General features: G+C 37.9%; 1 protein-coding gene and 1 long non-coding RNA gene across 2 annotated transcripts; one reads left to right on the top strand and one right to left on the bottom strand.

Moving 5' to 3' along the window:
* Window positions 1–314: 314 nt before the first annotated feature.
* LOC123877308 lies at window positions 315–5,923 on the top strand. Its single transcript, XM_045923927.1, has 7 exons — window positions 315–1,291; window positions 3,724–3,774; window positions 3,906–4,025; window positions 4,088–4,207; window positions 4,270–4,389; window positions 4,452–4,567; window positions 5,638–5,923. The coding sequence occupies exons 1-7, from the start codon at window positions 317–319 to the stop codon at window positions 5,921–5,923; spliced, it is 1,788 nt and encodes a 595-aa protein (XP_045779883.1). The 5' UTR covers window positions 315–316.
* Window positions 5,924–8,879: 2,956 nt separating this feature from the next.
* On the bottom strand, window positions 8,880–18,861 carry LOC123877354. The gene is made up of 3 exons (XR_006798568.1): window positions 18,761–18,861; window positions 12,904–12,909; window positions 8,880–8,892 (listed from the first exon to the last, which is right to left on the bottom strand). It is a non-coding gene; the product is annotated as an uncharacterized LOC123877354 (long non-coding RNA).
* Window positions 18,862–20,794: the final 1,933 nt, after the last annotated feature.

The raw sequence follows: 20,794 nt of genomic DNA, 5'->3' as shown, positions 1-20,794 counted from the left end.
ACTTATTAACCCCCGACCCAAAAAGAGGGGTGTTATAAGTTTGACGTGTGTATCTGTGTATCTGTCTGTGGCATCGTAGCTCCTAAACTAATGAACCGATTTTAATTTAGTTTTTTTTTGTTTGAAAGGTTGCTTGATCGAGAGTGTTCTTAGCTATAATCCAAGAAAATCGGTTCAGCCGTTTGAAAGTTATCAGCTCTTTTCTAGTTACTTTAACCTTCACTTGTCGGGGGTGTTATAAATTTTTAATTTACACTTGTATTATTAATCTTTACCCTTCTGCGAGAAATACAAGAATGCACATAGAAACCTGCACATGGTATTTATCGACCTTGAAAAGGCATATGACAGAGTTCCTCGCGAAGTTTTGTGGTGGGCTATGAAAGTGAAGAGATTGCCTGAGAAGTATGTGAGGCTTGTGAAAGCGATGTATAGACGAGCGAGTACAAGGGTCAGATCAGAAGCTGGCGTTACGGACAAGTTCAATGTGGAAGTAGGCTTGCATCAGGGATCGGCTTTAAGTCCTCATTTGTTTGTCCTGGTAATGGATTCTCTGACGTCAAACATACAGGAACAAGCGCCCTGGTGCATGCTGTTTGCCGACGACATTGTGCTTGTCGGAGAAGATGCGGCCGACGTCCAGAGCAGACTGCGTAGATGGCAAGAGAAATTGGAGAGTGTTGGCCTGAGGATCAGCCGAACGAAGACAGAACATCTGTTCTGTGACTTCGGTGGCCCCTCCAGTTTCTCTGATATCTCTTTGGATGGCGTAACTCTACCTGTCTGCTCCAATTTCCGGTACCTCGGTTCGCTCTTCCAAAGTGACGGTAGCATTGATCGAGACGTGAACAATAGAATGAATGCGGGATGGATGAAATGGCGACAGGTCTCAGGTGTTATATGCGACCCGAAAATGCCCCTTAAACTTAAGGGGAAAATTTACAAAACTGTCGTTAGACCTGTCACATTGTATGGTTCAGAATGTTGGGCGGTAAAAGGGAAGGATGAAAGACGAGTACATGCGACCGAAATGCGAATGTTGAGATGGATGTGTGCTGTGACAAGAATGGATATGATAAGGAATGAATATATAAGGGGAAGTTTAAAAGTAGCACCAGTGGTAGAAAAAATGAGGAGTAATAGGCTGGCATGGTATGGGCATGTAATGCGGAGGGAAGAGAGTCATATCACTAGAAGAATGTTAAATATGCATGTGGATGGAGAAAAGAGAAGAGGACGACCAAAGAAAAGGTGGATGGATTGCGTGAAAGAGGATATGCGTATAAAAGGGGTAGATGATAAGTTGATGGATGACAGAAGAGAGTGGAAGAGGAAGACATGTTGTGCCGACCCCACGTAGCATGGGATAAGGGCTGGAAGAAGAAGAAGACCCTTCTTAACCTATACCTACATGTAGGTACTTTTACCTAAGAATTGGTCCATAGTGTATTAGTTAACTGCAGTTTTTATTAGAATACACTTTATTCTTGGTACCGTACCATATCTTCATGGTTACCGTGCCCTGGTATACCTGCCCTACTGAAGGTGTTGTGCAGTGACCTACGTCTTCTACTACTACTACGTACTTAATACTCTTCCGTTCTCCGATATCTCTGCTTACGGCTTCCCGGTATTGCATCAGGAAGGCAGCTGTTTTTTAAGGTTGAGGTCCTTTGTCTATCCCGTTCAAGTTTTCATGTTTTTATGGAGTGTTTAATTCCCCATTTTTAGGGTGCCGTACCTCGAAAGGAAAAACGGAACCCTTATACGGTCTGTCTGTCTGTCTGTCAAGAAACCTATAGGGTACTTCCCGTTGACCTAGAATCATGAAATTTGGCAGTCAGGTAGGTCTTATAGCACAAGTAAAGGAATAAATCGGAAAACTATGAATTTGTGATTACATCATTAAAAAAAATTTAAATGTCTTTCAATTTTCAAAGTAAGATAATAATTATACCAAGTGGGGTATCATAAGGCAGATTCATTCTAAAACAGATTTTTATTTATTTTTATGCGTAACTAGCCGATGCCCGCGACTTCGCCCGCGTGGAATCAGGTTTTTTGATATCCCGTGGGAACTCTTTGATTTTCCGGGATAAAAAGTAGCCTATGTGCTAATCCAGGATATTATCTATCTCCATTCTAAATTTCAACCAAATCCGTCCAGTAGTTTTTGCGTGAAGGAGTAACAAACATACACACACACACACACACACACACACACACACACACACACACACACACACACACACACACATACAAACTTTCGCCTTTATAATATTAGTGTGAAGTGTGATAGTTTTTGATTTATCGTGCTCAATGTCGGAAAAATGACCCGAGTACGGAACCCTCGGTGCGCGAGTCTGACTCGCACTTGGCCGGTTTTTTCTTTATTCTTCAATATACTGAGTATCATATTTTGTGGATTTAACTTATCTTTCTTTCCATTACTCTCCTGATTATACACGGCACTTAAATTGATATATTATGACAACGTTATTAGCATTCTCACAGTAACGTTACCATTCGGAATCGCAGTGAAATCACACAGAATCGTAAATGAAACGCGATCACGATCCAAAATTCTTTATTAGAATACCAATGATAGCGCGACTTATCTCTTGCATTGTATGCCTTATTGAGAGGGACGTTCACCTTATTTATATACAGGGTGTCAAAAAACCGATCATTTTCATTCGATTATGGCGATAATAAGCAAGAAAGGGCTTCGTAAAAGTCGAATTAACTGTTTAATTGGCCATTGTCTGGGGAAAATGGAAGGATGATGGACCAAAGTTTGAACAAATACTTAACCATCATTCTTCCAAACTAAACTTCTTATTTTAAAATATATATTAAGCGTCTTGAAGCAGCATCAACATTAATTACATGAAACTAGATGATTCCCGCGACTTCGTCCGCGTGGGTTTTGTTTTAAAAAAAATCCCATGGGACTTATTTGATTTTCCGGGATAAAAAGTAGCCTATGCTTTGGGGAGGGCCCCAGGATGTAAACTCTGTACGATATATCATCAAAATGGGTTGAGCTGTTGGTCCGTGAAAAGCTAGCAGACAGACAGACAAACACTATGGCATTAATAATATTATGTATGGATTTATAGTGTCCATTGGACGATACGTCTGGCAATGGCGTCACTCATTTCTATCTATAATATTATTAGTCCTGACAACGTCCTGACTGTCGAAAATTGACAGCAAAGCTTAGGTGTCAAAATAAATGAATGCTTCAGACCCCGTCGGCCTTTTTTTCGAGTCGTGACCTACCTAGGTCATCTACCTTACCTAGATTAGGTTACCTACGTAGTACCTACCATCTGTCTGTCCGTCCCCATGTCCCAGGTCTCTAGCTCGTGGACAAAATGAGTTACAAATCTAAAATTTTGGTACTTGGTGTAGAACGTTGACAGAAACAAAACCAAATATTAAATTAAAAATCAAATTAAATTATTTTATATGTACTTATTGATAAGTAGTATACATTATATATAGTTAAATCTTTATTCTTTTTATGTCATTTCAGAACAGCCTGTATCTAGTAGCCCTATCAACAGCTTGAAACAGCATCAAAATCCTAAGACACTAGAAGATCATCTGTGTCGGATCGCCATAGAATCGCTGTCGCAGCCTCACACGCAGTCAGTGCTTAAGTCAGGACTTTTTATGTATTCATTAAGTAATAGTTATCTTTATGTGTTATTTCAGAACATCCTGTATCTAGTAGCCCTATCAACAGCTCGAAACACCATCAAAATCGTAAGACACTAGAAGATCATCTGTGTCGGATCGCCATAGAATCGCTGTCGCAGCCTCACACGCAGTCAGTACGTGAGTCAGGACTTTTTATGTATTCATTAAGTAATAGTTATCTTTATGTGTTATTTCAGAACATTCTGTATCTAAGTAGCCCTATCAACAGCTCGAAACACCATCAAAATCGTAAGACACTAGAAGATCATCTGTGTCGGATCGCCATAGAATCGCTGTCGCAACCTCACACGCAGTCAGTGCGTAAGTCAGGACTTTTTATGTTTCATTAAGTAATAGTTATCTTTATGTGTTATTTCAGAACATTCTGTATCTAAGTAGCCCTATCAACAGCTCGAAACACCATCAAAATCGTAAGACACTAGAAGATCATCTGTGTCGGATCGCCATAGAATCGCTGTCGCAACCTCACACGCAGTCAGTGCGTAAGTCAGGACTTTTTATGTTTCATTAAGTAATAGTTATCTTTATGTGTTATTTCAGAACATTCTGTATCTAAGTAGCCCTATCAACAGCTTGAAACAGCATCAAAATCGTAAGACACTAGAAGATCATCTGTGTCGGATCGCCATAGAATCGCTGTCGCAACCTCACACGCAGTCAGTGCGTAAGTCAGGACTTTTTATGTTTCATTAAGTAATAGTTATCTTTATGTGTTATTTCAGAACATTCTGTATCTAAGTAGCCCTATCAACAGCTCGAAACACCATCAAAATCGTAAGACACTAGAAGATCATCTGTGTCGGATCGCCATAGAATCGCTGTCGCAACCTCACACGCAGTCAGTGCGTAAGTCAGGAATTTTTCATTCATTAACTAATAGTTATCTTTATGTGTATTCCAGAACATCCTGTATCTAAGTAGCCCTATCAACAGCTCGAAACAGCATCAAAATCGTACGACATTAGAAGTCCATTTGCGTCCGGACCGCCTTAGAATCGCCGTCGCGGCCTCCGTATTAGGGCAATGTCAGATTAGATTCCCGACTCGCCTTATATAGATTTAATAATAGTCGTCGGCTTCTAATTTAATCATTTCGCTATATTGTATGCTAGCTGTAAATTTTCTAATCATCACAGGAGTTTAACAGCTTCGTTACTGGTATTGACAACTTTTCACTAAAAAAATATATTTTTAATTCAATTATACTTTTACATCTAGTACTTTTGAATCGTCAAATGCATGTACTGGTCCGTAATGCCATTCCTACCGAGAAGAGCCAGCAATAAACTCGGCGGTTGCTCTTTTCAAAGATTTGATTTATAATAGATAATATCATGCCTTGTAAAATGTAATTGCAGTTACGCGTATTGCTGGTAAGCTGTGATAGCCTATAGTGGTTATATCATGAGAGGGGTTAGGCCATAGTCTACCACGCTGGCCAAATGTAGCTGATTGGCAGACTTCACACACTTTTGACAACATTAATATGAAGAACTCTCATGGCATGCAGGTTTCCGCACGATATTTTCCTAGTGATACTTAATTGCTTTTAAAATGCCTTCGAAAAGTTATAGGTGCGTGCCCGGGAGCAAAACCCTGTTCGCCGAATAGAAGATTTAAGTCTTCATTTCACTTACTTTCTTGCAATACGTTTTTAATCAATTTTCTTATTCTACACAGTTTGCGTCAAGACTTCAATTCGTCGATGTATCATAGCCTAAAGACGTCATCCTACCTGTGATGACGTATGAAGCCTGAAACGTGGACAATGACATTTGGCTTCGTCCACAAGTTCATAGTCGCTTATTTATCTATGGAGCGGGTTGAGTATGTTGGGTGTCTCTCTGAGGGACAAAATCTGTAACGAGGAAATCGGTAAGAGAACCAAAGTGCGACTAAACGAATTAGAAACCTGAAGTGGCAGAGGGAAGCTAAATTTCTCTCGCTGTATCGATGGCCGCTGGGGCAGACGTGTTTTGGAGTGAAGACCGCGTACCAGCAAGAGCAGTGTGGGGTGACCTCCAAGGCTCCAGCCCGCTGGACTGACGACCTTAAGAATGTGGATGAGGTTGGTGGAGAACAGTGTGTAGTGACGTTTCCCCCCCCGAAGGTCTCAGGGGAAGGGAAGAAAGGAAGGAAGGTGAAGGAAGGTTCAGCAGAGGAGGCAAACAGGCTGGTTGATCGATTGACATAGTTTTTTCCTAGTATGTAGGTACATACTTCAGAAGCTAGGAATTACTATTTATTTATTTTGCACTTTGATTGGTCTGACTTTGCAACATTAAGGTTGAAATCTATAGAGCGCACTTTGACTTTGCTTAGACTTAAGTTTCAGTTAAAACGAGACAGATTTATGCCAGCGGTATAACGCTGTCTCGTTTTAACAGTGTCTTTTTCTGAGCAAAGTCAAGTACGCTCTATAGATCTCAGCCTTAGGTTGCAATTGCAAAAAATATGATACCTACTTAATTGGTAACTAATACCTAGTAATAATATGGAATTAAGAAATGATAGATAAATACTCGCGACTGATCGACATGTTAATCGGGGTCTGAGACGAGGGGTCCTCACACCGATTGCCATGTCGACCTGTCGCGAATTATACATAACTAGGGGATGCCCGCGGCTTCGCCCGCGTGGATTTCGATTTTTTTAAATCCCGTGGGAACTCTTTGATTTTCCGGGATAAAAAGTAGCCTATGTCCTTCCCCGGGATGTATTCCAAGTCTGTAGCAAATTTCATTAAAATCGGTTCAGCGGTTGGGCCGTGAAAACGTAGCAGACAGACAGACAGACAGACACACTTTCGCATTTATAATATTGGTATGGATTTGTATACTCAGATTGTCAAGTAGGTATATAAGTACATATAATAATGTTATTGTATTTAGGAGAATCGCTGTAATACCTCTGAAATAAAAGTACTTAATATAAAATGTATTTATTGTAATTAATTCTTCGACGCTTTCCTTCGCAAAACTGTTTCGCTAACTAGGTACCTAATTATATAACGAGTAATGAATACAATGACTTCAAAAATTATCAATTCTAAACATATTTAAATGTTTTTTTTTAAATCTATTTTATTGTAATAGGTTAGTATTTATTGAATAACACCAATTTCAATATAGGTGAGTTTTGGATTACTAGGTAACCTAGCTAACTGGTAGATACTATCTAGGTATCGATTTTAACAGTATTTTTAACCCCCGACCCAAAAAGAGGGGTGTTATAAGTTTGACGTGTGTATCTGTGTGTCTGTGTATCTGTGTATCTGTCTGTGGCATCGTAGCTCCTAAACGAATGGACCGATTTTAATTTAGTTTTTTTTTTGTTTGAAAGGTGGTTTGATCGAGAGTGTTCTTAGCTACAATCCAAGAAAATTGGTTCAGCCGTTTGAAAGTTATTTACTTTTTAGAGAGTTTTGTGTCGGGGGTTTGCAAATTTTGAATTTATACTTGTATAAAGTTGTTTTCAATACGGTAATCGTGTTTGCACTTAATATTTCCACTTGTATAACCGCCTATAACCGAACCAAACAGTCATTTTAAATCAAATTGGCATATAATTGTATACGCAACATTGTATATCACATGAAAGCGTGATTTAAACATCCTTAATGCGTCGGGACTGTAATTCATAGCCCTTTATAGCCTTTGCTTCAATCACGCGATATCCGATAAAAAAATAAAGCGCAACTCTGAAATGAATGTGCTTTATGAATATTTTGTATGATTTACGATATCGCTGTGGCGAGCAAGCAAGCATCTGCCCCTTTAGCACAAAGTTGTCATTATTACATTGCTACAATCTCCTAATCATAAACATAGGTGATACTCTTTCCTAATTCGAACCGCTAGGATATAGAACGCCCTTCCGGCGCCAGTTTTCCCTTCGACCTATAATATGGGTACCTTCAAGTCAAGAGTGAATAGGCAACTTCTAGGCAAGCGCGCTCCATCTTAGGCTGCATCATCACTTGCTAGCAGGTCTGATTGCAGCCAAGCGCTAGTCTATATAATTTAAAAAAAAACCCCGCAGCTTCGTCATAGGTACAGGTTTTTTATAATCTCGTGGGAACTCTAGTTTTCTGGGATAAAAAGTAGTATATTATGTTCGTCCCCGAGACGTTAGCTATACGTGTATCTCTGTACCTACTATCCGTTAAAATCAACAGATTATAGCAAGTTAAGCATATGCTTCCTTGTGTACTGTAGACTTCCGCAACGTAATTCTACCTGATTCCATACAACATTCGTCCATATCGTTTAAACTGCTGGACCGCATTATGACGTTATAACCGATCTACTACGGTCTAAATCACTAAGCAGACAAACAGGCAGACGAATCCCGGAAAATCAAAGAGTTCCCATGGGATTTTAAAGAAAAATTAAGTATAGAAATGGCTTGCATCCTGGAGACCTGTACATAGGCTTCCTAACTGTTTTTCATTCTGGAAATTAAAAGAGTTCCCATAGGATTTTTAAAAACCTAAATTCACGAGGGTGAAGCGACTCACATTTTCCTGCTACGCCTCTCTTTGTTTAGGGTTAAGAACATTGTACTTTGGCCAATTTAGTAGATATTATCCAGATATACCAAATCAATAATTAATTAAAGTTACATAGTAGATATTTAGAATTAGAGTTATAGAACAGGTTTTGACTCTACACGGCTATCTAAGTTATTCACTAACTAGCTGTTCAATCGAAACCGTATCAAATCCATTAAACACATTAGGACACAGAGCGATTATCAGTTTGCATAACTTTGATAATATTTATGAGCTTCAGAACAAGTTGTTCCCAGTTTATTTATTGAGATATTATAATTTGTAGGAATTATTCTCGGTTCGCTGATAAACGTAAGTTATCGTTATCATTTCGGTATTGAATAATAATTTATTTATTTCAAATAAGTAGGTTGGTATGAAAGCTTATATTATTTAGTAACAACAGTTTAACATTAAACAATACTTCAATATAGAGACCATTAAAATTTAAATAAGCATGGAGTTTTTAAACTCTAGTTTTCCTTATTTGACTTATAATTAAGTAGCTTCTCGCTGAAACGCGTAGGAAACAGGCGCAGTATACCCTATAGGTTTTCTTGACAGACACGACGGACGGACGGACAGACAGACAGACAGACAACAAAGTGATCCTATAAGGATTCTGTTTTTCCTTTTGAGGTACGGAAGCCTAAAAATAGTTTAAATCATTTCAACATAACGTAATAATACGTCCCTGTTGCTATATCTACGACCATTTGCCAATTAGTTATTTAATCAGAACCGTATCGGATCCATTAAACATATTAGGGCCCGAATAGATTACCGTTTTGCATAACCTTACAATATTTATGAGCTTACAGTGCTTGGCCGGTACAACCGGTGAGATAATGTGTGGAAATTATGGACGACTTTCCGATAAATCGCGGATAAACACGCTGTAAATGTTTATGCTTATCAATTTGATAAATGCCTTACTTAGGCGGAGATATGCTGAAGTAACAAATAAATACATCATGACGCTACAACCTAAATATTTGAATTTAGAATATTAGAAGAGTGAATAGGCATTAGGCATTTTCTAGGCAAGCGTGCTCCACCTTAGGCTGCAGCATCACTTGCCCGCTGCAGTTCTGATTGCAGCCAAGCGCTAGTGTGTACATCATTGTGTATATTATAATATGTGTGTGCACACAGCTGTACTTTCTACTTCCTCACTTTCATAGACCGATTGGAGAGATCAGGTGCAGGACCAATAACGTGGTCTCTGACACTACACTATTTTGTCCCGGAAAATCAAGGAGTTCCCTCGGGAAACGTAAAAAACCCTAAACCTACGTGGATGAAGTGATGAACCCTAAATCTAAATCTTAAAGGTAGAGAGATGGAGCCGATTATGTTCGCTAAACTGAATTTAGAGTATCTGCATCCTCTTCCTTTTAATATTGCTAAAAAAGGACGGAGCATGAATTTTACATTTAAAGACTCTATGTCTAAATTTTAGTGCAAGCTAAAAACAATATGCTCGCGACTGGCGGCTAAGGTCACGAGGTTTGACAGCTCTAAATTAAATTTAAAACCGTCAAACTGTGTTTGTCCTTTTCATATTTCATTAATAGGAAGAGGATGCGAGTACTCTAAAATTTAGTTGGAAACAATCAATACCCGGTAGCTTGCAACCTAGAGATGGACATACGATAGGTATTTTTATCCCGGAAAACTAAAGAATTCTCACGAAATTAAAAAAAACCTAAATCCACGCATATGAAATCGCAGGCATCATTTAAGTAGTCATTTATATTTACTAACCTAGGATAAGTCTCTTGTTGACACTTATTATCGACCTGTAATTGGTGTCCAAGTAATAAACATCATATTCATTCATTCATAGGTGTCCTATAATAGGTCATAGGTCAACAAAGTAAAGCCGATAAATTTATAATTTCAGCCATGTTTTACTTACGTGTCTGGCCAGACAGGTTAAGCCATTAAATCTTAGACGTCCTCTGTCTGTCTAATGCCCTCGCCAGATCAAGTATGCCAGATAAGTACATTACTGGGTAACGGTTCCCTAGGGTTGCCGTTAAGAAATCTAGAAAATCTAGATGCTAATTATGATTAGGGGTTAAATTAAATGAATTTATTTCAAAAAGAGCCTCTTATGAAACGTAATTGGTTGTAACTCTGCCGTGATATTTTGCACGCAAGTAAAAGGTGGGCTTATATTTACGATCCCTGCAACTTCATCCGTCTGGATTTAGGTTTTTTGAAAAATCCCGTGGGAACTCTTTGAGTTTCCGGGGTAAAAAGTATCCTATATCTGTCTCTAGGGTGCAAGATATCTTTGTACCAAATAGATGATGCTCGCGACTTTATTCACATGGATTTAGGTTTTTAAAATTCTCATGGGAATTCTTCAGTAGCCCATGCCCATCACCCGGATGTTAAGCTTTCGCTGTACCAAACGTCAAAATGCTGTGAAAAGGTAACAGACAGAGTAGTACGTTTGCATTTTGTACCCAATATTAAGGGAGTATGGGTAGGGTATAGACCAGTAGGTATTACGAGTAGATCAATCGCCAACATAAATTTTTCTAAATGGTAAGTTAAAAACTTAGTCAGAAATTCGCATAAAATAAAATATATACCTACCTATAAAATTTATTAGGGAATAAACAAATAACTGATTTAAAATAACTTTCAAAATCCAGTTACATTTTATACCAGTTTTCCCACAAGTACTAATGTGACGACTAAACCTGTCTGGAGGCACCATCGAGTGCTTGTGGAATACTTTTATATAATAAAATCTGTCAAGAGGTTCGAGTCCCTCTGCACGTGAACCAACTGACAATAAAATATAAAATGTACATAAAAAAGTATAATAACACCCAATAAATCCCAAATTGTTGTTTTTTTGATGTTCTTATTCGATGTCAAGTTAGCCCATGACTACGATCTCTCATGTAGGTAAGTGATGATGCAGTCTAAGAGGGAAGCAGCCTGTCTTAGAAGATATAGCAGTTTAAACTTATACTCTTGATCGGGTTCTAGCAGCATCGTACAGGGACGCAAAATTGCTCAGCGATACGTGACTTGTCGGTACACAACCATCCGGTCCTGAAATTTTCACAAATTTGAGTTGATCACTTAATCAATAAGCCCGGCAGTATCGACAGCGGCAAAATCGATTCAATTTTATACAACGATGGCGTAGATCTACGCACTTTTCAAACGAGGGCCGTCTCTTCGCGTCCCTATTTGATTAATGATCGCTAAAAGCTTTTATAATAGGAATAAATTAATCATCAATAAACATGATTTAAATTTACAGTTAGCTGTCCATTAAAATGAGCCACGTCAAACTGTGGGGTTTTTGCACACTACAGATGCTATGCGACGAACGATCTTTGATCAAGTTTCTAATTTGCCTCGGCTTCGGCAATTTTGTAAATCTTGTCTGAAAAGTAATCCTAATAGGCTGCCTAGCGCTTTCCATACAAAAGAAGAAAGCAGTGTGAAGAGTGAGAGCCACCTTCTGGGCAAGCGCGTTCCAACTTCCAGCGGGCACTAAGGTGGTGTACAGAAAAACTCAACCGAGTTTATGTTTACACCACAATCGCAAAAACCTTGTAAATATGCTTTATTACAAATAAATTTAAAAAAAAACCTCCAGCTGCATCATTACTTACTTTGATGTGATAGCAGCCAAGCGCATGCCTCTTAAGCATAGTATGGTCACAGTTATGGAATTTGCCACAAAACATTGAGACTTCGACGTCATTGGCAGGCGTCAAATGTTACCTGTATTTGACGCTGTATGGTTCTTATTTGAATGTACAATAAAAATATATCTGTGTCTATAGATTGTCAGAAAAATGTGCAAAGTAGTTTCTAAGATTTGTAAGTAAATCTTGATTAACTGACTGACTGACCTTTTTAGAGTGAATGGGTTTCCTTGAAAATCTTCAAGACATTAAGAATAATAATGTGCATGTTACGCATACTTATGGAATATAAGGTATTCCTTAAGTATGCGTAATTTCTAATAAACGATCGTCCAATTACGGTCCTTAGAATTTACTTACCCAATAAGTAATAACCAGTTAATTTAGCAATAACATAATTCAAGCTTCTTACGAACATCAAACGAACCGCCCTATCTGACCAATATTGCAAGTTTTGAGGCGCGCTGTCCATCACGCGACTTTTGACTTTTTCAAAGATAAATAAAGTGTAGCGGATAAACATTTCTATGCAATGTAATTATAAATAACAACACCTTTCGATTAAATACTTGTATATTATGTTTTAATTACAATTATGTATTATAGTCTATTATAGTATATTATTATAGTATATTATTATTTTTTCGAAGATTCAAAAGAACTTGTAAAAGTCTAATTGAATAAAAATATTTTGAATTTAATTTCAGTGACCACCCGCTGATTTGTTGGGCAAAAATTAAATACTCTTCGTACCCTATTTCGCGAGAAGTTCAAAAAAATTGGCTTTGGCCCTATCTAAAATTAGGAAAGGAAAATCTGTGCAAAATTTATGGTTTCTAGGCTGCACGTCAATGGGTCATTCAGTGAGTCAGGACTTTTATTTTTATACTATACTTAACTGAATTAAAAAAGTTTTTATTGTCTCTTATAAATAACTGTTGGCTTAACGGTTGCCAGTCATTTTGTACAACTAATTTCATAATACTTTTCAGATAAAAGAAAGAAGAACTGCACATGCTTATGAATATCGTCAGCCAGACTGCATAGGTCCATAATCCACTTTGGACATAAAAGAAACTCAGTGGTTAAGTTTAGTTCACGACCAAAGTGTCGTACGTAGTCGCACATAATAAAAAAAATTGACTTGTACTGAATAGCCAGCTGTATCGCGAGAAGACGGAGGCCGCTCGTAACCGCATTCCGTCCCGGAAACAACCTGGGCGGGGCAATTGTAATGTGACAATCGGAATCGAGATGTCAAACACAGTTGGATAGACCCCCACTGCAATAATTGTAGCTAGGCTTGATTTATTTTGTACTTTTTTTTTTGACCGAGACTTTTTTTCGTCGGGAAATTCTCATGGATACTACCGCGTTCGGGGAGGCACGGAGGTTATTTCGGACTCTGACCGACTAAAACCCCACGGTGTTCCACCCATCGTCTGGTGGCTGGGGTACGGGTCCGAACACGTTCGCACAACACAGCCAGTGCATTGGCGCCTGCTAAGGACCCTCGTCAGGGGACCAACATACCTAGTCCCTACACACTATCCGAGGCGCACCTCGAACACAAAGGTACGCCTACCGACTCAAGGACTAGCCTAAGCCATATGTAAACTGCATTTGCACTTGGAAGTATCATGAATTATATTATTTCTCACTGCTAAGGATCTTGCTACTTATATTTAACCATCCATATTATAAATGCGAAAGTGTGTTTGTTTGTTGGTATGTCCTTCAGGCTTCAATTACGTCACGAAGAAGCAACGGATTGACGTGATTTTTTGTACGAGTAGGTAGGTACCTATAGCAAAAGACCTAGAAAGTGACCTAGGCTATATTATTACGGAAAATTAAAAAGTTATTGAGTAAATGTTAAACCTAAATCAATGCAGACGAAAGATGCGGGCATCCGCTATTAATTAAAACAAGCGTAAATTAAAAATTTATAACACCCCCGACAAGTGAAGGTTACAGTAACTAGAAAAGAGCTGATATCTTTCAAACGGCTGAACCGATTTTCTTGGATTATAGCTAAGAACACTCTCGATCAAGCCACCTTTCAAAAAAAAACTAAATTAAAATCGGTTCATTCGTTTAGGAGCTACGATGCCACAGACAGATACACAGATACACACGTCAAACTTATAATGCACCCCTCTTTTTGGGTCGGGGGTTAGAAATAAAAATTATTTTTCTAAATTCTGTTATTTTAACCATGGGTCCTAAAGATATAAGGCGATCCCAATTGTCAAACAACAATTTCGCCGCACATCCAGAGGTACTCGTATATCTACTATCCACCAAGGTAGATGGGCAATAATAAAATATTGCATCAAAGACTGTCGGATAGTGGATAGCGAAGCTTATTGAACGTCATTGGAGATATTCGCCAATAACACACGATTTATGATTTTTATACTGTTATGACCGTGTAGGAAGTGAGACCAAAGTGGTATTGGTATAAGATTAGCCCGCTTTCATATTAGACTGCATCATCTCTTACCACCAGCTGAGATAACAGTCACGGGCTAACTTGTTGTAAAAAAAAAACAAATAACAGAAAACTAATATATTACACCCATACACTTAAAAAACACGCCAAAATAATATAAAGTAACAAAATACAAAAGAACTTTTATTATTTATTTCTATGCCATATCTAGTCACAGGTTTTATTGATATCAAATACCTATTTAAGACCAAATTAAAAAAAAAACTTGTTTTTTTTTCTGATTTCCAATTCCTTAACTTTCCCTTATCTTTTCCTTCATTTACACTAGGTCAGCTCCTGAAATTGGAGTGTAATTTTAATGAATTTGGTATGAATTTAAAGTTTACAGTATACCTAGCCTTTACAATTGTATCATTTTCATTAATCTTTATTAGTCACTTAGTTCTTAAGACCGCTCGTAGGAGATCACAAGTAGGAGGTTCCATAGTTTTGCTCGCGAGTGTAATATGTGCGCAGGCTCCTTTTAGATATTGAAAGTAGGCAGTATAATAGGAGAGATGGGCAATATTGCTACTTTGAAATCATTTTCAGTTAGTGAAATCATTACCACAATGATTTCACTAACTGCTACTTTTCACAGAAAATGATTTTTCGGTTTTCACACTTACAATGCGTGCTACATTAATTTAACTAATGATCAAGGTCAATTATAGCACTGATATTTTATAGGTGGCTTTTACAGAAAGGGAATTTTCGTAATATAATTTATGGTTTTTTGCTACAAATATATTTAGATGCTTTATAACACGCAGTAATGCGAGTATTATTGCTCGCCTTCTCTTTGCTCAGATAGTTAACCGTGCGCGCGCATTTAAAGAATCAAAATAAATGTAAGAAGTTTCAAACTTAGTGAGATTTTCGCTTCGTGATTATTCACAGGCTACTTTAAGTAAGATTGCAAATATTGAAATGAAAAGGCTTCAACATGGTACTTGGGAAATGGTCCATCTTTGGTACATAGATATAAGATAAGTTCAGCGTTTGTAGTAAACTCGCAGCACGGGCACCTGGAGCAGCAGAGGGGAATTGGACTAATTGGACCTGTATTAAACTTAGCGAGATTTTCGCTTCGTGATTTTTCACATGCTACTTGTGAAATGGTCCACCTCTAGTAGGTATATAGATATAAGTTCAGCGTTTTTGGTAAACTCGCAGCACGGGCACCTGGGGAGTGGTAGAGGGGAATTGGACTAATTGGACCTGTATTAAACTTAGCGAGATTTTCGCTTCGTGATTTTTCACATGCTACTTGTGAAATGGTCCATCTCTAGTAGGTATATAGATATAAGTTCAGCGTTTTTGGTAAACTCGCAGCACGGGCACCTGGGGAGCGGTAGAGGGGAATTGGACTAATTGGACCTGTATTAAACTTAGCGAGATTTTCGCTTCGTGATTTTTCACATGCTACTTGTGAAATGGTCCATCTCTAGTAGGTATATAGATATAAGTTCAGCGTTTTTGGTAAACTCGCAGCACGGGCACCTGGGGAGCGGTAGAGGGGAATTGGACTAATTGGGCCTCAACTATTACGAGTTGCCAACTATCATTGCGCTCGCAACTACCGCCGGCTGTATACTCCAAGGCCTTATAAACTTTTTTAAATATTCATTTCGCCTCCAACAATTTCAATTTTGGAAATTAACTCTGGAAAATTTTTAATTGAGTGTTTTTTTAAATATATAGGTACATGTGTCATTCAATGAATTGATAATGTCTGTTATATCCTGATTAGAAGATAGGTATACATACCTAGTCCTAGAGCTTGTCTAAGCTGAAATGACGCGCCCCACTACATAATTTTGTTGACTTACATGCGGTAGTGGGGCGCGTCAATTTAATTTTCAATAGACAAGACTACCTATAAAGATATTATAATGCACAAGCTTGGATTAAATACATTCGGTCAACTCTCTTTGCGAAAGATTTTTCTTTCTGTCTTTACCACTTGGCGTTGCCGCGAGTGACCAGCGCTGCTTGCTTGCCGACTTTTGTGGGTTTTCATACTACCTTAACGAAAATTCGTAAAAATAAGAGATAACGTATCATATTAGGTACACATAAGCCGGCGCTTGCCGAAATCAATGCCTAATTTGTTTAGCATTCTGGACCAATGTCAAAACTAAAAAGTCCAGATTTTCCTTAGCCTTGTCGAAAAACACATTTAAAATTATCGAAAAGTCCTTATCGAAACGCTGTCATCGATTGAATTTGGTTCCCGGATTTAATTTCACAGCTCGTATTTCAAGTTTGCAAAAATATACGACGTATCTTCTTTTGATACGCCAATTTATAGCCGTCTTATTGAATTCCCGCCATTGTGATAAAGTTTCGGATTTATACCGGTTAGGGCATAGAGTTGTTAGTTTTCTAGAGCAGCTGTCGACGTCTGTAGCAGGCACTAATGTCAATGTTCAATCGATAGATGCTATAGACAGGTATTTTTGTAAGGATCTCCACTCTCCAGTCTTCATAGAACTCGGTTTTGTGGCGCTCTAGCAGCTGCCGACATAGCACTTCGCTTCAATTGAACATAACTTCAAGCAATGAGACTTTACAAAATTTTCCAAAAGCTGCCCAGTCCAGCCGTATCTGTTGACCTAGGACATTTGAGGATCGGATGTGGTGGCGCTCGTTGGAAAAGACCTTTATACAGATTGTAACCAGAACGCTAGCAAAAACGCAACGTTACAATGCCAATAACCATTTGCCTCAGCTTGTAGTTTTAGTGATTAAGTATTGAATAGCGTGCAAAGCTCGGGTCAATGCCCAACCTACGACATGGCATTGAATTCGAGTGACCTATTTACGGAACGTTCGTTGACCTCTAGCGTCAGTCAGATGTTTTATTTGCAATATATTGTGAACTCTTAAAAACACAGGTTTTTTTTTTTAATATTTCGTAGTTTTTCTTAAGGTATCTTATCAGTAATCATCTGTACTATCTCCTGTCTTCATTTTTGCCAGCGTTCTGGTTACAACTTGTATTTGGCAGTGGGCATACGTAGGCTGAAATGACAGGATTGCTCCTCCTAATCAGTAGGGTGACATCTCTCTGGCTTTGGGTATCAGGGGGAACAGAAATATGCACGTACACAAACATTATTCAATCAGCGCATATTTTTACTTTTCAACGGCGTGAAATTATTACTTGTTAAACGCAATATTTCACTGATTACGCACCGACGAATTTATTTGGGTCTTTTTTTTTAACAACTTCGAAAAAGGGAAAAGGGTTAGGTTTGGCCGTACAGCGTAGGGTATGGTGCCTATCTAATTTGCTCTTTATGTATAGTATTGACCTCCAGGGGAAAATATCGTGAGGAAACTTGCATGCCTAAGAGTACTCCATGATGTTCTCAAAGTTGTATGAAGCCTGTTTGTTGATCCACACTTGGCCTTCGTGGTGGATTATGAAGTAAGCCCTTCTCATACTAAGGATACCCGTGCTAGGTAGTGGGCCGGTGATGGGTTGAAAACGAAATGATGATGATGACGTATAATGATTTACCTCAAAATTATTTTTGCACTAAAATTAAACACATTAGGTATTGTTATTTTGTTATTAGAATTGTGAGTAATTGTTAATTGTCAAACATTTTGTTATTTTTTTTAAGTTAATTTTCTATTGCTTAAGAGGGCTCTCTCCGTCACTCGTTTCATACAATCGTAATTCCATTTTCATTTGAATATTAAGCAACCAAAGTCCAGGAAATTTGCAGACATATTCTAGAAACTAATATCTATGTCTGTGGTTTTCCAGATTTCTGTTAAAATATTCGGTTTCAAAGTTACGCGGTCTTAAAAATTTTCATACAAATCTTTGAGCCCCTGTAATTTTAAAACTACATATTTTTAGAAAAATCTAAAACACCACAGATACAGATATTAGTTTCTAGAATATGTCTGCAAAATTTCATGGACTTTGGTTGCTTAATATTCAAATGAAATTGGAACTACGATTGTATGAAACGAGTGACGGAGAGAGCCCTGTTAATTTGTGTAGTTTAAAATAATCGTTTTGGTTGCGACTTGCGACACTTCGATCCTATGGCATTAGCCATATAAATAATTGATTGAAATAAGATTGTTAATCCCTGTGGAGATTAGTCACCGTGACCAAAATTCTTCCATGGATTTTTAAAAATTCGTCAAGAAAGTTTTTAAAATTGTAATTACTTGTCTTAAAATTGATTTGTTTAATTGTTTTGATTAATTGTCATTTGTATTCAAAGAAAACTTATAAGTTCAATATTCTCATATTGAATATTCTCATATGACATAAAAAAAGTGGCGGGACCAAACTGGATGCTCAAAGCCAAAGACAGAGCAAAATGGAGTTCTCTGGAGGAGGCCTTGACCTGAAAAGGGTTCTTCATAAAAATATTAGTGTACCTACTAAAGTTAAGATATTTAAATTATTTACTTAAATTCATCTAGTTAGTACTCTAAGTTATATTTAATAATCTTTATTGTGAAGAAATAAAAGGCTTTTTTATTTTTATTTTATTTATTTTATTTATTCTCATATTAATCCTAATCGAAAGATTAATAAGCTACATCATCCCTTAATCGATGACAAAGATAAGAGACAGATAGAGTGCGCCAGAGTGAGAAACAAAAGTCACGTTCTGTAGTTTACCGCTTCGATTTGGCGTTGTAATGACTAGGCTAAGAGCTGGGTACCGGCTATAGTAGGTAGGATAGGCAAAGCCGGTACAACTTTTAATTCAATCTGTTTCATCATTTTCATATTTATAAGAATACTGAGTTTGTTATGGGCTTCTTCTCAGACTTGAACGAATTCAAAAACCCTGTAGCTTTAGTTTTATGACGACCTAAATAATATATTAAGCACCTCACACCACATAATTAAAATTGATTTAGCACCGTCATTGTTTAACACATATTTAAATATAATTGAATTGTGTCAATCATTTTTGTGCCCGACTTTCAAAATTTTCTTCATCATCAGAGGCAATTTGTTCGAGGACTACCAAACCTGAGGCTAAACGAAGCGGTGATAACCTAGTGGTTGAGACATCGGCCTTCTAAGTCCTAGTTGCGAGGTTCGGGGTTCAATCCGGGGTACGCGCCTCTTAACTTTTTGGAGTCGTGTGCATTTTAAACAATTAAATATTACTTGCTTTAACGGTGAAGGAAAACATCGATGAAATCTGAGGCTCTTTTTTCTTTTTTTTTTTCATGGGGACCCCATGGATACCACTACACCCGGGGACGCACGGAAGTTATGTCGGACTAAAACCCCATGGTGTTTCACGCATTGCCTGGTAGTGTAACGTTTCACACACACTGTTTGATAGAAAACTTTTCCGCCACTTTTCCATCTCCTTACTAAATGGCAGATTTACGCACACTTTACGTTAAGTAGAAAAGTTACACTAGGCCCACTCTATTGATCTCAGCCTAGTGTCTATGTTTCCATCCCATCCGCCATTACAGGTAAGAGCCACTCTTACCTTTTATTCATGCCTTAAATATATCTGTCACTAGCTCCTAAGCTGTATCGTTTATAAATAACTTTTAAACGGCTTACAGCAAATCATCCGAGCTGTACGCCGCTCGTTTTGTTTGAGAACACAACGCACCTGCGCATGAGAACTCACCGGAACATAGACAATATTGCAAGGTCTTATTTATTGGACTTTGAGTTGAAGAAATCTGTTACAATTTTATTTACTCATCTATTATAGGTATAAAATAAATAAAATTGAAGTCTGTCTGTGGTTTTAAAGTAACTCTTACTTATAATCTATTTTTTTTTTTTTTTAAATTATATAGACTAGCGCTTGGCTGCAATCAGACCTGCTAGCAAGTGATGATGCAGCCTAAGATGGAGCGCGCTTGCCTAGAAGTTGCCTATTCACTCTTGACTTGAAGGTACCCATATTATAGGTGGAAGGGAAAACTGACGCCGGAAGGGCGTTCCATATCCTAGCGGTTCGAATTAGGAAAGAGGAAGCAAATCGTTTCGTACGTGTTCGAGGAATTTCGACTATGTACGGATGCAGACCTTTACCGGAGACTATCTATAGATAGATAGTAGATACATTATAAGTAAAACGATAAACTGACTGACTGACATAATAATCTGCACACTGCTCAAACCAGTTTATTCCGTTCTGTTAGTCTGTGGTTGGTCTAGATTGGTTTCATGAAAGACTGTAGAAACTTGAAACATGTAAGAACTCTCTATAACGTAGACATTCACTAAAGGCGGAAATAAATTATCGGACGCGTCTGACGGACGCGGCTTTCTTCTTTTCATTTTCTTGTCTCTCTGTTTGTTTGGGG

This window comes from Maniola jurtina, chromosome 23 (assembly GCF_905333055.1).
Source record: "Maniola jurtina chromosome 23, ilManJurt1.1, whole genome shotgun sequence".
NCBI classification, from domain to species: Eukaryota; Metazoa; Arthropoda; class Insecta; order Lepidoptera; family Nymphalidae; genus Maniola; species Maniola jurtina.
The sequence above is the reverse complement of the archived record's forward strand: the minus strand, read 5'-3'. Positions and strand labels throughout refer to the sequence as shown.